The sequence below is a fragment of the Anguilla anguilla genome, chromosome 1 (assembly GCF_013347855.1).
Source record: "Anguilla anguilla isolate fAngAng1 chromosome 1, fAngAng1.pri, whole genome shotgun sequence".
NCBI lineage: Eukaryota > Metazoa > Chordata > Actinopteri > Anguilliformes > Anguillidae > Anguilla > Anguilla anguilla.
The window spans coordinates 74,471,438-74,488,863 of NC_049201.1; the positions used below are offsets into that span (position 1 = coordinate 74,471,438).

At 38.7% G+C, this 17,426-nt stretch overlaps 1 protein-coding gene across 1 annotated transcript; it reads right to left on the reverse strand.

The window, feature by feature from the left end:
- Nucleotides 1-210: 210 nt before the first annotated feature.
- Nucleotides 211-16,723, reverse strand: si:dkeyp-84f3.5 (uncharacterized protein LOC334144 homolog). The gene is made up of 2 exons (XM_035383945.1): nt 16,450-16,723; nt 211-5,262 (listed from the first exon to the last, which is right to left on the reverse strand). The coding sequence occupies exon 2, from the start codon at nt 4,231-4,233 to the stop codon at nt 1,987-1,989; it is 2,247 nt and encodes a 748-aa protein (XP_035239836.1). The 5' UTR covers nt 4,234-5,262; nt 16,450-16,723; the 3' UTR covers nt 211-1,986.
- Nucleotides 16,724-17,426: the final 703 nt, after the last annotated feature.

Sequence of the window (17,426 nt, forward strand, 5' to 3'; positions counted from 1 at the left end):
TAAATGAGAACCAAAAAGGAGGTAGATTACATATTCACATAATAATGGAAATGAATGGCTATACAGCCTGAAATACTGTGGATCATCCCCCTCTTCAACATCAACTGGAAAAAGGGAAACATTTTACAATACTGCTGTAATTACTGTGGCTGCGCACAGAAAACAAAGGGGAAAATCATAAAATGGTTCAGTAAATAGATTTCAAGCAAATAAAACACACATTTCCATTTATTGTTATGGCACAATACATTTACCCAGGAAGGGTCCATTTATTCATTTGGCGTTGGAAAAATACACAAGGCAACAGCTTGCCAATTATCCCCATGTCACAAACCAGTTTCATTTCCAAGACTTCATAAAATGGTCCTTGTATTTTCAAATTCAATGATTAAGATAGTCAAGTCCTCTCTTAGAAAAAGAAAAACATGACATGATGTAAATGGTCGCAGATCCACATTTTACAGATCTCAAGAATACCTTACAGTCCTCAAATAAAATGTTTAAAATACAAATACCTAATCACATCACCCAGGACAGAATTTTGCTTGATTCTCTGTGCAGAATAATGAGCAGCAAAGTTTACTTCAAAACATCTCCAACCTTCTGATTTGAAACACAGAATGAAAGGGAAGAGTGTATTCAAATGGTAAATGGTAAATGGACTGCATTTATATAGCGCTTTTATCCAAAGCGCTTTACAATTGATGCCTCTCATTCGCCAGAGCAGTTAGGGGTTAGGTATCTTGCTCAAGGACACTTCGACATGCCCAGGGCGGGGTTTAAACCGGCAACCCTCCGACTGCCAGACAAGCGCTCTTACCTCCTGAGCTATGTCGCCCCCAAAAAGCACCATAGAGCAAGCATTACTGCTGCTCAAATTAAAGAAGCAATATTCTATGAAGTAAAGACACAACGGTAAAATGTTCAAAGGACAAATGTAAAAGCCCATTTAAAAGCTGTCTATTGTCCTTGGGTCTTAGGTTGGAGCTGCATTCCAGAGGCTTCAGACAGTATTACCGAAGGCTCAGTCTCTTACAGAGCAGATTAATTTTGTTGGGGTTATTCATCTAATTATAAAGGTTAGCTGTCATTAGGGCAAGTCACCGAGGTAGCCAGGATCAGAGCCCCGTAGAGCCTTGTAGGTGATCGATAGCAAACTGAAAAACAAATACCAGAAGTGTTGTAAATTATGAATATACCTGCAATTACTACAAGTGTATTACATGTCATCTGCATTTAAATGAAAGTGTGTGGTTATTAAAAACAAAACCGACATGTCCTAGGAATAAACCTGGGGAATGCTACTGGTAATGATCTCTATTGCATTTGTCATTTTTGAAAGCAACATATGGCCTGTTGAACAGAAATGACAATCCAATGAAGAACTACACTAGTGTCCTTTTCATACATTATATGCAAACATTACATAAATTACAATCCCAAAGGCATCACCTCATTAAGAGACTATTAAATATTCACCCTGTAACAGACAGAACATAAGCATCACCATTTATTACTCTCACAGCCAGTTTCAATGCTGTTTGACTCTAAATACAGACAGAGAACAGCATTCAACAGCAAGATGTTCAGTTGCTAGAAAGAGACCACATACTGAAGAAAGGCATAATACTTTTGCTTTAAGGAAAAACTAATAAGGAAAACTGGGAATCTGCCAGAAAAAGTTTGGGTCATGATGTAATGTTTCTTTGCCAAAATCTTGAGACTCCCCCTAACACAATGTATATGCCCAATATTTATTCACATAAGCAAAAACATTGATCTAAACAGTAAGCTGTCCTAAAATTCACTAGAACATATGAAATCTCAATATGCCACATAATTTATTTTCATTCATCATGACATTCAGTTTATGAATATGAAGGAATTTTTTTAGATAGCTCAACTCTTGTGGACACTATTGATACCACTAATTTATTCATCCTTCAGACATATATGGAAAAGTGTGGAAAATGTAATGAGACGTTATCATCCAATACTTTCTGTACCATGTGCACTTTGGTGCTGTAAAAATGTCGCCAGACAAGAGAAGGTCTCAGTGCATTCTGTGCATTCATACAGCACTTCTGCTGAGGCAGTTCCACTACCCTCTTCCTCATCTGTGTCTTCATCATCTTCTAAATCCTCATCATCATGCTCCAAAGCTATGGTAGCATCCTGACTGTATGTGGTAGTAGAAGATACCTGCACATCATTGTCATCTTCCCCTGGGGACTGATTTTGGTGAGTGTCAAGATGTCGCAAAAGAGCAGAGGACTGGCGAAAGCGCCGTGGACAGTGGGGACACTTGTGTACCTCACCAGCAAGTTCCCTTCTATGGTAACGTTGGTGGCGCTGGTATACACAAAGTAATCCAAAACCCTTACCACAGTCATTACACTGGAAGGTCACACGAGGTTTTGGGGAAGAACTCACCTCTTTGGGATCTATGGGTTGTTGGCTAGCACAACTGTGGCCGTCCAATTCATATTTGCTCAAATATTCCTTTCCACATTTTGCACAAGGATAGAGACTGTCCATTCTCTTATCAGGTGACCCTTTCTCCAACTCAAATGTGATTTGTGCCCCTTGAGAATTATGATCTTCAACCTTTGCACCTTCCGCAGTCTCAGGCTTTGTTGGCAGAACTTCTGAATGATGATACATTGCTATGTGTCGCCTCACATCACAACGCTGTGGGAAGTGTCTCCCACAGAAAACACAAGTGTGTAGAGTCCCCTTGTGGTACCGCATATGCCTTGAGAGACTGCTGGAATGCACAAATACTCGATGGCAGAGTTTGCATGGATATACCCGTGCATTGTGGTTAGACTGGCTTCCTCGTGGAGGCCTGCCCCGTGTCTTTGTCTGCTTCCCTGCAACCCCAGGGTGGATATGCTGCCTTGTTGCCGCTCCACTTTGGATCTGCTGCCTTGCTGCCGGCACACTACGAAATTGCTGCTTAGGCACAGGTTCTGGTTCAACATTTACTCGATCGTCCTGTGTCTGATGAGTGAGGTGGTGTTTCTTTAAGTCAGATAATTGCTGGAATCGATTCCCACACAAACCACAGCGGTATGGTCTGAAACTCACGTTGGCACTAGGAACAGGAGAATCAGGGGAAGTCTTTTTCTTGAAGACAGGTGTATCTTGTTTGGATTGAATATGGTTATCAAGTAATACTTCATTTTTTGAGGGAGATTTCTGGGTGGGTGGACTAGTGTAAGCAGGGACACTTGAGACAATCTTTCCATTGGCATGACTGAGTAGGTGGCTCTGCAAGTCAGAAAGCCAGAAAAAACGCAGGTCACACATCTTACAAGGGTACGACTTCTCCAAGCTGCTCTCTTGTCCTTCTCCAAGCTTCCTCAAAGTCTTGCATCCTGCTGTGCCATGGCGTTCATCCTGGTGAGTACGCAAACTCTCCTGTTTGAGGAAGCGCTTTCCACACTGCTTGCAGCTATAAAATCTTTCATGGGCATGATACTGAAGGTGTTGACGTAAATCCTCTCGTTCACCAAAGACCCTGCAGCACAAGGTACATTTATATCCCCGCTCCAATGTGCGATAGCGCTGATGTCGCAGTAAGCCAAGTCGTGTATTGAATACCTGGTTGCACATTTCACATCGGAAGCGTGCAGGGTGAGGCGGCACAAGGGTGTTAGAACTGTTTTCACTCTCAGCTGCCTTAGTGGGCGAGAGAATCACAGGTGTGGGTTTGGAGTCTAGAGCTGAGGCATGAGAGGGGGCCTGAATTACAGGAGTCGGCTGAGACTCCTGAAGGAGGGCTTGGGTGGATGCGAGAATCACAGGTGTTGACTGGGACTCCAGGGGGAGGGGGTGAAGGGGGGTCTGAACCACAGAAGTAGGCTGGGACTCCAGACGTGTGGCTTGAGTTGATGCTAGGATCATGGGACTAGCCTGGGATGCAAGATGAGTGGCTGGATTCCATGGTAGAACTTGTGAGGATGACTTTCCATTCGAAGTGTAGTTATATTCCGCTGACCTGTCAACCACGGTAAGCATTCCATTTTCATGGAGTGCAAATTCAAGAGGTGCCCCAAAGCCATTAGATTGACAATCATATGGGAAGGGTTCCACTGGGCCATGCTCTGGCATGTGAGTCAAAAGGTCAGGGTAGTGGTCAAACCCCTCTCCACATTCAGTACAGATGAAGGCACCGGCCCCCCCTGCCTGCTCACCACAGTTGATGTAGTCCATCGGGGGGTATTCCATATTAAGAAGAGTAATTGTGTCACTGGGAGTGGAGATGGCACTACCAAATTAGCTTATTTCCTCAAAAGTTTTAAATAATTTTTTTGACATAATTATAGAGATATTGTGGGTATGTGAAGCATGTCTTTAAAACTTCATAGAACATAGCTTAATAGAACCACATGCAGTGCACATTAGGCTTGCAAAAATGCATCAAGAGATGGTACTCCATAAAGAACAGTGGAATTAACTGTTACAACTTGAACTTGTTGTAACACTTGAATTCAAGTCAATGACTGACTAAGCATAACCAGGAAGACAAATTCAGTAAAACATTTATCACATGCAGGACAAATATACATTAGAGTTAATTTGCAATTTGATCACTTTGTGATAGTTCCAAGAGTTCCAGCAATTCACTTCTCTGGATTTAAAGATACCATTATGGAATTTGTTCCAAATAGTCATAACTGTTGTCCCATCACTGTTGATGTATCACTGCAAAATAGTTTTAAAAGCCTTCTACATTAAATGTTGTAACTTTATTGGTCCGCACAAGTCTTCCTATTTGCACAGGTATTTTAAATGTAGTAATGCGAGCAAATTAACCTTTTCGGTTTGAAGTGACACCGAGGTTGATTCCAAGATCTTTTCCTCAGCTAAAACTTGTTGTGACCGACTTATTGTTATTTTTCAAGTTCTTCTAAGATTGATGATCGATCTAGTTGATGATCTTGTATGAATACTCCATACCAAGCGGTGTCTTCACTGACTCAAAGATATCATGGTACCGAAGAACATAAGCATACAAAAATCTAAACAATGAATGGCCATACTTTGCTTCAGGCTATCCATTCAGTGGTTTTTTGGACATAAACTTGAACAAAAAACAAAAGGGGAAAAATAAAGCAAGCTGATCACGCAGGACCGACTCCTTTTCAGATGTAGAGAATAGCTGCAGAATTTCAATGCTGCATGAGGACATGGCCATAAACTCTGTGTGTCTTCTATCTGGTCTTCTTTCCCCACTTCAGATTGTTAGGTCATCATCTGAAGAAATTAGCATGGAAAAGGAGGAAGAAAGACATGAGAGAAAGGTCAGTGTTTCCTGTAACAAATTACAGCTGGGCCTCAGTGTAGAGAGGAAAATGGCACTGGTCTCCAGAGAAAGTCATTTTTCAAAACAGCCCATCACTTACCTGGCTAAATAACTACCTCAGTTGACCATAGTTGAGAACATCCAACTACAGCCCAATCAGTTAAAACAACAAAGGCATCAGCATAAAATTTCACACTTAACTCCTTAAAACATTTCTCAGCTCCTTTGTGATCAGCTGCATATGTATCCAGGAACAGCTAGCAAAATGATAGGCCCTAAGCCAAAATGTGCTCCTAAGTTAAAAAATGTATGAGTGCAGTAATGCATCCCAATTAGTGAATGTGCTCCCAAATTATTTGTCCAGTAGGAACACATCAGAAAATGCTCTTTTTATAATGTAAAATAATTATGATGGTATTTCACAAGAAACATGACAACTGTTATATTGTATCCAAATAGCTAAATGGCAAACTAAGTTACTGGAAAATCAAGGCTATTCATTACATTACAGGCATTTGGCTTATCCAGAGCGACGTACAACAAAGTGTATTCATGTCAAAATGCATTCCAAAACATCATGCAGGCTACCAGACCAGTAGGGCACTGCCTAATTTCAGGCATAAAACTTCACCCAATCCTGTAAATATCCATAAGCATCACATGCAAACAAAAAAAACTTTCACAAATCAACCAACTTCCAAAATAATGGAAGGCCACAACGTCAAGAAACAAAATTATTCAAACACGGATTCACGGACTGAGAAATCTGCACAGGAGAGGAGGAACCACTGACATTTGTTTTGCAGGCTGGCTGAACTCCCACAGTGATGGAGACAAAAGATATTGCTTATCAATGCTACTTATTAATGCTTAACTGTGCAATAAACAAATAAACCTGTAGCGGCAAACGTGGTGTTATAATAAAAATAACTCATCAATCCATTCAACAGGGTAATTCATATCCTGTAGTGCAAGTGGTTTAACCCCTTAAACACCTGCCATGGATTTTCCCTTCAATGGAGGCAAATCATTTAGTCAGGTCACAGAGTAGCTAATTCAGTAATACAACTTTTATTTGGCTAAATAGGAAAAACTGTTCAAGCACACATTTCAGAGTTCGAGAACAGTCTCAAACTGATGTTCACAAGTTCTGCCTCTTATATCTTTCTGTAAGCTATCTTTCTATGAGGTAATTCGAATGGCATGACACTTTCTTACTCCCCCTCCCATACCAACTTTCTGTTTTCCTGAGAACCTTTTTGCTTCATCCCAGAACCCCTGACGAAATGTCTAGTTTCCTGGTGCCTCAAGGCAGGGGAGGGTGTTATAATCTCCCTTCGCATACCATCTTGTTTCGTACAGCTTATCTTTATTTGACATCATACACAATACATGCAGTATTCAATAGAAATACATTGGCTATTGATTAGGATGTGACATTTTGCAAGCAATGGTCATACATATACCACCTGATTATATGCTTATAGCAAATGTACTTTTAACTATGAATTTTACTCCATTTACAAATTATCAAGTCATGTTTACATATCTGTGACCTTCTCAGACCCCACCTTAAATAAAAACCCATTATCTCCAGAATTATATACAGTACAGACATGGTTCAAAGCTTGAAATAAAGAGCCCATTTTTACCAAAATGACCAAATCCCTTGAACACATGATCACAACAGGGTGAGAGCCCACAAGGAGGACATTTACAAAAACGATTTGCAAAATGGGGGCCTACCATTTACTAGATAGGTGTAACTAAATTGCCCACTGAGTATATACAGTACTGTACAAAAGTCTTAGGCACCCTAGATTTTAAAATATAATATATAGTATATATTTGGTCTTAGATGTTTATTTTTTGTTTTCTGCATTAGTGTGTCAGTAGAAAAGAGCAAATTTGAGATTTCCAAACATGAATTTTCCAAAAAATTTAATTTTACAGATACATTTTTGTATTTTGTTAAATAAAGTAATATGTTAAGCAATAGACTACTTATCAGATAAAAACTTGATCAAGGGATTACCTGGAGAGCCAGAAGCAAGCGAAACAGCCAAAATCTGCAGAAGAATTGTGACAAGTTCTCCAAAGTGCTTGGAACAACCTACCAGCCGATTTTCTTATAAAACTGCCGGACAGTGTACCTAAGAGAATTGATGTAGTTTCAAAGGTGAAGGGTGGTCACACCAAACACTGATTTTATTTTGTTTTTAACTATTTACTGCTCTTTATATTATTTTTTCGATATTTATAACCTTTCATTTCATTATTTTTAAAAGCATCTTAGCTGTACAGCATTTTGTTTTACAGGTGCCTAAGACTTTTGCACAGTACTGTATAGCCATTTCATAAAAACAATGATTATGCCATGCTGCTGTAATTGTGGCAGCCTGGGAAAACCCTTCACATGGTTAAACAGGGCTCAAGAGTGCAACTGTTTTGCAGGCAGATGCAACCTGAATTTAAACGGTGCAACTGGGAATTTAAATTGGGAGCACTGGTGCGACCGCAAACAACTGTCCTGGGGCGACTGTCAGTTTTTCCTTTTCTTTTTTTTTTTTAAACAATGCAAGCTATTGCAAATGGACAAACTACCACATTTGTTTTCCCTGTAACCAACCAGCTGCCAACCGAACAAGCATTCCCTAAACCTAAATAATGCTAGTCAGCTGAACCAGTTTTCCCTCAAGGCTAGGCTGAACAATCACATCTCTTTTTTTATTAAAAAAATTAATAAATAAAAAATACATATTTAAAAAAAAAAAATCTACATTAACAATGCAAAAAAGAAGAGATGCCACCCTCTTGACCAGCGGCAAAGTTCATTGAGAGCAAAGAGAAACTAGTATACACCCTTCGCAAAGAGTGGCTAAAAAATTGTCCTGGTTAAGGTACAAGGCAAGTAAAATGTACTGTGTGCACTGCAAACAATGTGGACTGTGGGTAAAACCCATTTGTTTCTCAGACCAAAATATTTTTAAATTGATTGTGTTCTGCAAAGCATGGTTTGTGAATTCATCACTATTGATGTTTTATTCAGCTCTATTACACTTCAATTCCAGTCGCGAACATTGATTTTAATAGCCTCGTTTCATAACTCAGCTACCAAAGAGATTTCAGACTGGTTGGTTTTTGCTGAGGGTGATTTGTCTTTTTAAAAAATTTCATTCATCTTTTATTTTTACAGGAACGGGCCTGCAAATAGTGCAGGTTCCAATCTTTTTAGATACTGTGCATTAATAACAACAGTTTCCCATAAAATTCCTGGAAGTAATTATGATTGCAGCCTCTGTTTATAAAGGTCAGTCAATAATAATTCCTAAGAACAAACATTCCAGTGAATCTAAAAACTAAAAAATGTTTAAATTCACTATATTTTTCAATTAGACTGAAACTGTAATTTTTGTAGACTACACCTACTTTTATTTCTGTTGACAACAACTAGTCTTCATAGACTAAAACTAACAATATTTAAATTAAACATCTTCAGACTATGTTAATGTCCAGGATATGTGTATTCCATCCCGTGTAAACATTAGCTAGCTAACACAAGCTAGCTATTATGTTTTAATATCAAAAACTGAAGCTGTTAGTGTTACAAAAGAGAAAATGTGACTTAAGTAAATTACCTTAGGTAGCTAGCAAAGGCTGCATTCACACCAGATCAGGCAATGCGGCACCTTGACGCAGGGTTGTGTGGGGGTGTGGGTGTGTCACTACATGGCCCATTTGTGTGACGTCATGTTGTGAACTTTAACACCCACTCCTGTCCGCTAATCAAAAAAAAAAAAAAAAAATGGACACAAACGCACAAAATAAACCAAGCGAGGACACAACTGGGAGAGTATCATCGTTTGTTCCATGAACTCCATAGTGCTAGGTACAATAAACTAACATGTAAGAACTGCTAAATAGCGAATCTTTTATACAGCTTAACTCTGACGTTCAGAATTGATATTTAGCTAGTAGTTATTGTTTCGGTACTCGTCCCATTACCCGGTCAAATCACGATGACGATTATAAAATTAATTTTTTAAAGCCAAATCAGCCAATTACGATTTCTGTAGCTTTTTTTATTTTTAAGCAACAGGTAACAAAGAAAGCATCCTGAACATGTTGCACAAGCTAATTATTCATCAGACTATTACGACAACATTGTCAAGCCTCTTCACTTTGAAGGCCAACTATATTTGAACTGGAATGCACTAGGGATGGGGGAAAAATCGATTCATTTACGAATCGCGATTCTTGTGTGTGACAATTTTTAAATCGCCACGCTGCCTCCCAAATCGATATTTTGTCTGTACTTTAAGGCAACGTTTCCGCTGGTAAGGTTTTGCTGTGGCGTGGCGCCACGACAAAATCCTTGCCGCCACACCATAATAAAAAAAATGTAAAAAAATTTAAATAAAAAAATATACATACTGTATATAGTCTATATATTAAATTCATAAATTTAAAATGTTAAACTTTCTAAATATTTCTGCCTAAATGCGCTTTCAAATCCATACCGTCGCGTCCACATATTTATTTTCAAAAAGAGCCTAGGCCGTGCGCTCCCTGCTTGCTCCTTTCTGAGGTGGTCGGAAGGCTTGCAGCGCGCGAAGGTCGCACGGTCTGTCAAAGCGTCACTTTTTTTTCTTCAGCCACCGAAAGACAAGGAAAAGGTAGGTAGCGACGCTTCAAATATTACAAAAATAGGCTACCATAGTGTTAACCAGTGTTTTAATTGGACCAAAATAAGTGCCGGTACCTTACTCCTCAAAACACATACTGTTTAAAATAAATGAATGTTGGTAATCAAAAGAAGAGTCGGTACTCATATACAAGTCCCGACAGCTCCTGCCCATCTGAAGCACTGGCGTTAACTATCATTTGGTGATGACGACTGGCGGATCCTCTCTGTTCGGGCAAGTGGAATGCCTCATGCAGTTGTCTGATCGGATAAATATGTAACGTTATCTGAAGCGGAACCTGTTCCAGTTGAGCTACGTAGGCTACGTGCCTACCATTGTTTTTTTTAAATCTAGAGCTACTGTTATAATGGTACAATACATCTGATTAAAATTGTGACCTGGAGAAGCCCGTCGGATATCGCGGCCGCAAATTGTTGGCAAATCGCCAAAACAGCGCAAATTAAAAAAGAAAAATACGCTATATTTTTTAGAGCATTTAAAATGTTTGAGTGATTCAACTACTTCCATTTCCATACTATAACATGGTGATTTTTTTCCAATGAAAACGAAAGGGAAAGTGTTTATTTTTAAGGTTTTGTGAATGTAGTGAGCTAGCAAAATTGAGAGTTAGGCTACAGTTGCTACAGCTGACAAGGTGCAATATGTAACTTTTCTTGAGTATCAATTTTGGTTATATAGTCCTCTATTCTTGAAGATAGAACTTCTAGATGGACAATGTGCTCTTTTAATTGTTCTCACCCCACCATAACTCAAAATACAGGCCTATTTTGCTTAAATATTTACAAACAATACAAGGGTTAACAAACCTTTTATGGTTTTAAAGTACAACTAAAACTACTTTTTAGCTCTTGCAAACTGTTATTCCTTGTATCAAGAGCTCGTCAGAGCTATAGATAGATTTAGATATAAAAAAAACATTTAAGAAGTCTCAAGAGGTTATGTTTTCATAGTCTTAAACTTTTTTGCCTTAGCTACACCCCAGCCCCCCCCCCCCCCCCCCCCTTTTGGACACCCACCACCACACCAATTCCACAGGAAACACTGCTTTAAGGTATTTTTTATTTTAATTATTATTTTATTTGAGGTGGAAAAAAACGTTGCCACTTATAATCCTACAGATGGCACAATGCAATCTATTTAAACAAATACGTTCATGATTTCCTTCCGGCTAGAAGCGCAGCTTCACGCGTAGTAGCTAGGTAGGAATACAAAAGCTACATTCAGAAACAGCAAACATGTCGGACGACACTCGCGAGATTCATGCTGCACCTCAACAATTTAAATCGCAAATCTGGAAGAACTTTGGCTTTCATAATTTACGAGGTAAAAATTAGTTAGACATGAGCAATTCTGTCTGCAAACTATGCCACAGAAAAATAAAGTATTGTGGTAATACGACGAACATACAGGCCCATATCACTCGACACCATCCTGAGTTATCAGACAAGGTGGCAGAGGAAGCCAAACCAGTTGCAAGCAGCAAACAATGAACGCTGGATACATGTTTTAGTAAGCTCCCCAGCAGTATGGAAAAGGCTAAACGCATCACAGAATCAATTTCTCATTTTATATGCAAAGACCTTCATCCTTATAGTGTGGTCGAAAATACAGGTTTTCGTAACATGCTTTACACTTCAGAGCCGAGGTACACAATACCATCAAGACGTTTCTCTTCTGACACAGCCCTGCCCAAGATCTACAATGAGGTCAAGACAGAAGTTAGGGAATTGTTGAGTAACGCTGAGCGAGTTTCTCTGACATGCGATGCGTGGACGTCGCGAACCACTGAGTCATATGTCACAGTGACAGCCCATCACATAACTGACGAATTGTGTATGTCCTCTCACGCCCTCGAAACTAGGGCTTTGCACGACAGTCACACCGGGGCAAACATGGCAGAACTACGTAATAACGTAGCTGAGGAATGGGGCATTACCGAGAATGACCCAGCATTAGTCACAGACAATGCGTGTAATATGACTGACACCGTAGAGTTGACCGGCTTTCTCCATGTCAAGTGGAGTATAACTATATCTCATAAAAAACACGTTTTCAACGTACAAAAATGCCAAGTTACTCACACATACAAGACCAGTCCAGGCCTGCCATTAAAAGTATTGATATCAAAATGACGCCAAGTTACGGTACTACAAACAATACAGGCTGACTGGCCTCACCAAAATTAAATAAGATGTATTCCAAAGCAATGCTACCCAATATTTCCTCAATTCTTTCAAGCCTTGATTGAGAAAAGAATCAGCAAGCCCGTAGAATTAGAGCTCCCTAGGTCGCAATTTGTGTACCCTGCTGTCCTGCACCGTTGTCTGTTATTTCGTGGAGATGCACTTTTAGTGTTTGTAAGGTTTATAAGGCATTTTGATAGGCTTATCTGCAGGTGGGAATCCTCTTCGCTGTTTTGCTAAGCTAGAACCGGAAAACTTGATACTGGAGAACAGGAGCAGACGTGTATGTCCCAGCAGGCTTTGCACATGAGAAAATAACAACAGTGTGAGATTAATTAGGATGAAATGATGAAATTGCGTAGTTGAAACAATATGTTTTTAGAAAAATGGGCATGTAGGTGAAGTTTGACATGATCACAGACTATAGTGCGAAGTAAATTAAGTGACCATGAGCGAGCTTAGTTTCCTTATCGAACGGTATATACAACAGTCAGTATAAAGCATTAGCCGTTGAAGTGGAGGGTTAAGTAACATGTGAAATCTATTGCACTGATGTGCTTTTCTCATGTTCAGTACTAGTAGTTATAATTGTGAGTGAGTCATGATTTTAAATGTAATGTTTTAATGGGGAGTTGCAGAACGTACATACGTAGTAACTGTTTGCATGAGGCTAGATAGAGAACAGGGCGAGGTAACATGAATGTAGACACGTGGCGTTTGCTGATAAGAAGGTTTTGTACAGTGGCCAAGTGAAGAAATATAGTTAGTAGAAATGGCACAGTGGTGAACTGGTGTAACTTTTTAATAAAAGGAATGCATTTGCTGTCATGAAATGCATATGGGTAGCCGTGAGTGAGTTTTGGTAAAGAAAATATAAAAGCGTAAGAAAACGTCAGTGTAAAAGAGGAAATTATCTGCCTGAGGTTAACCAGTCTGTGACTTTGTTAGTGCAGCACCATGACATAACTATGTAATGTGTGAAATATCATTAGCAAACCTGTCCGTGGTTTTAAAGAAGAACACGGGCCAGTAAGCACAGAAGAGCTCCCATGGCCATATGGCTTTGCAATATTGTAGCCGGTTAATAACTGAACGTGCAGATGGTACGTAATAATGCAGCGTATGCGTTTGGTGAATGGCGGGTAGATATGGTGCAAAAGCAATAATTGAGAAGTAGTAGACAATTATTAGTGAGGGTAAAAGCATGTTAAAGAAATGTGTCCCTAGCTGGGCTTGAACCTAAGACCCCATGTTCCCAAGACTGTAATCTTACCCACTACGCCACAGGCAGATTAGCTGTTTGAACTGGAAATGTTTCAGAGTAAAAAAGTATGGGTATTTTGCGTGTGTATGCGAGTTTTTGATTGGGTCGTGTAGGTGAAGATTTGGCTGATGTCGGTAAAATGTCCAATGGGGAGACATGTTGTTAGTGGGATAGGCGGCAGAAAAAATAAGAATGAGAAGAAGAAGAAGAAGAAAGAGAGAAAGAAGAAGAAGGAGAAAACGCAAAATCCCCTTAGTTTGGGGCTTTATTGTGTGGACATGTGAAGTTGTTTATGAAATCTGTCTGTTGAAATGGGGTCAGAATGTACAGAATTTAATGTTTTTAAGGGCTGAGTGTCTGTGGCTGTTGTGGTTATTTCTGTGGGGAACCCTGAAAAGTGCCAAACTCTCGGTGCTGTATAGGTATGGGGCATGCCCCTGCCATCACAATAACAGTCAAGTGGAGTATAACTCTGAATATTTCAAGTGGAGTATATATATATATGTTATAGAGTTAAAATATGTGTGTAATGTAATCGTTATTGAGAACAAAGTATATAGTCGCGTTAAGGTGAGCTAATAAGACAGCTTAATAAAGTGTGAAGTGTGAGCAATCAAAATCTGGTGTCTAATTACTCTCAAGCCTCATCACCACAATCAGTAAAAGTACCCTTACACTGAAGTGCTGAATATATATACTGCATTATAATAATAATAATAGATTGTATCAGCCATTATCAGCCTTATCAGTATAAAACAGGTACACTGAACCTGTAACCTATCTTGAAATGCCCAATACACGCTGTGGTGAAGCATCTGGCAGAGAAGAAAAACCTGTCTAAAACGTCAAAACTTGACAATGAAGCAGTTATGTAAAATACTATCAGAACCGATAGGATTGATGAAAACAATTATGAAAGTAAGAGCCAGGTTGAAAACCAGAATGACACAAAGAAAGTGCGCTATCTAGCTATGCTAGATTTTTTAAATATGGTGTCAATTAACAGCTAACACTAGTAATTACAAGGAGTCTGTGGAAAAAACCTTGAATATGAAAACTTTTGCTCCTGTTTTTATAAAATATTTATATACGTTAAAAAAACCCCACAGGATTTTAACGATTTAACTGCTAAAAACACATTTTCTTCATAATTTGCTGCATCATTTTTTCATCATTTGCTGTCAGAATCTGTGCCCATTAAAGCCTCTATAGTCCCCCCTGAGAAATAAGTTGTAACACAGCCTTTCATTCAAAATGGGGAGTGTGCCATACAAATGTTTCCGCTTTTCACCTGAGCTAGCCTATATTAGTCTTTTTGTTCTACCACTTTAGTGGAGGTCCAGCAGAGAAATTACTTTGTGTACAGTCTGATCAATAACTGTAATAGACATGATAACAATACATAGTATAAATAATGTTGTATAAAAAGTATAGTGCAGTATTAATGTATACTTATATTTATACTGTACTATACTTTTTATACAACATTATTTATACTATGTATTGTTATCATGTCTATTACAGTTATTGATGAGTTAATTCCATATTCTCGACCTCCGGTTAATCATCCTCAGACTGTAGTCGAAAGATAGTCTGTTCTCATATTATTTGTGGATGGTTGTGTATTTCTAATTAATACACAACCATCCACAAATAATATGAGAACAGACTATCTTTCGTTAACTTGTAGCCACATTTTCCAAATTGGTGTCAACTTTCTTTGAGTTGTTTTACAGATAAATGCAGCATTTCCCCTATTTCGTTAAGTCACTTAAATTTAAATTCTGTGGGCCCACTAATGATATTAAAGTTTTAGGTAAATGAAATGTAGCCTACCTAAAACTGAATCTAAAGCATAAGACTTTATTACTTACAGATCAATTTAACAATGTAAAATATTTAAAGTTCTGTAAGTTCTATACTAACACAATGTCTTAGAATTTGCTTGCTACACTGTTTAACTGAAAGAATGACACAACGTTAAGTTTTTGTAATAATTTGCTCGTAAATTACAAGAATCCAGTCTGCTTGCTAGCTATTGTTAAAGTGAATCAACGCCTCGTGATAGCTATACCTATTGCAAGTAAGCCGGTAGCCTACTGACAAAAAGCGGCCATTTTGAAAGATACTGTATCTTTTAAAAGAATCTAGCTAGCTAACATGCAAAAGTAGCAAGCCACATTAAGTAACTATATTAAGAGTCTTGTCGTTTTGGTGATATACAGTTAGACAATTTAGTATAATTGGATTTTTGAAATGTATTCTAGATAGCCACCTAGCTAACGTTGGCAATATTAAACACATATCGCCAACTAACGCCATCCAGACACAGACCGCAGCCATTTAGCGAGTTACACTAAACGTATTAGCTAGCTATGAATATGAACACTTAATGCAACTCCTGCAGCCAACACCGTTCGTAACTTCAAAATACTGGTATTGAGCAAACTACGCATGCAATATGCAGCAACGTTATATCATGGGAGGCATTGATTCAATACTGTAGCTATCTATTTATGACGTGAACAGACAATAAAGGAATCATACAGACGATAGTCTGACTAACATGCTAGTGTTACATACACAGCCAGCTAGACTACATCTGTAGTATGTCTTTTATAATTTTATTCTTATTCATTTTTACACACTAATTATCAGAGTACTATTCTGCAACAGCGCAACGCTATGGCTACTAGTTAGCTAGCTAACCTGATACTTCCCCTCGTCACTAAGTGAAACAGTTCAACTTCAGCCAGCTAGTCTAGCTAACTAACTAATCTTCGTATCAAATGCGCCCAAGGGCTAAAAGTAAGCGCATTCGTCAAGCTAGCTACCAAAAAATAACTAATTTTTTATAGACTATCTAGTTTAGCTACTATGAGGAAGAAGGCCTCTTGATAGCTAGACTGCACACACATACATTTCGCTAGCTAGCGCTTATGTAAATATTTTGTAACATTGTCTTTAACTTGTAGCCACACTTACCGACTAAATGTGATGCGTCCCGTTTGAGTCACGAAATATCACTTTTCCACTTTCTCAGAGCAAGTGTCTCCTGCAACAATAATGTCGTTGTATCGCTAGCTAACTGCCATTGTGTAAGAAACACGTTTATTGTACCTTTGGGTTGACTAGCTAGCGTAACAAGAAGCTACCCGGGGGAGGGTTAGAGGGCGGGGACATTTTTTTGTGGGGGGGCATAGAAAGACGGGTAAATCGTTGAGATTGTGACACTGGCGCAACGGTGATACAGTAACTAGCTAGCGAGTTCAGATGGAAGCACCAGGAAGACATTGTGACATAATATCGCCTGAATCGTTTTATTACGTTGAAAACGTATTTTTTTTCAAGATCCTTGACATTTGAGAGAAGATTCGTCTTGTATTAAAGCGTTTGTTGTAACTTAGCTAGAGTAAAGAAAGTCACACTGCAACATTTAAGAAGTAATATGGCCTACATTTCAGGTAAAAAATTTAAAACAAATGTTCTATCTTATCAAGTCAGTAGTATTTGTAATAAAAAGAGACTATTGTAGACGTGTGCATAATATATATTGTAAAGCCTATACATTGTGCCAGTTCCCAAAAGACCCCGTTCCACAGCTCTGAAAACTTTACACCAGTGACTCTTACCATAGCCACCACATTCACATTCAATATAGAGCTGGTGACAGAAATCGGGGTCATTCTGCCTATCTGACTAATTATTGTAGACAATGCCTTTCTGTTTTTAGTCTGTGATGAAGGAGGTGTACTTATGGCAGAAACATTCATATTGCAGTGTTTTAAATAGTTTTAATCAGTCAGATTAGGTCTTAAATGAATTCTTTCATTATCTGTAATGTCCTGTTACAAATGATTCCTTTTGAAAGAGGTTAGCCTACACTTTACAGTACCTAACTCATGGACTTACAGCTGAAATAAGTGAAGTCCTAAATGGTTGTTAAGACAAATCGGTATTTG

What these genes read in the sequence shown, in the direction of transcription:
- si:dkeyp-84f3.5 (XM_035383945.1), bottom strand. Translation starts at nt 4,233, where the DNA reads ATGGAATACCCCCCGATGGACTACATCAACTGTGGTGAGCAGGCAGGG.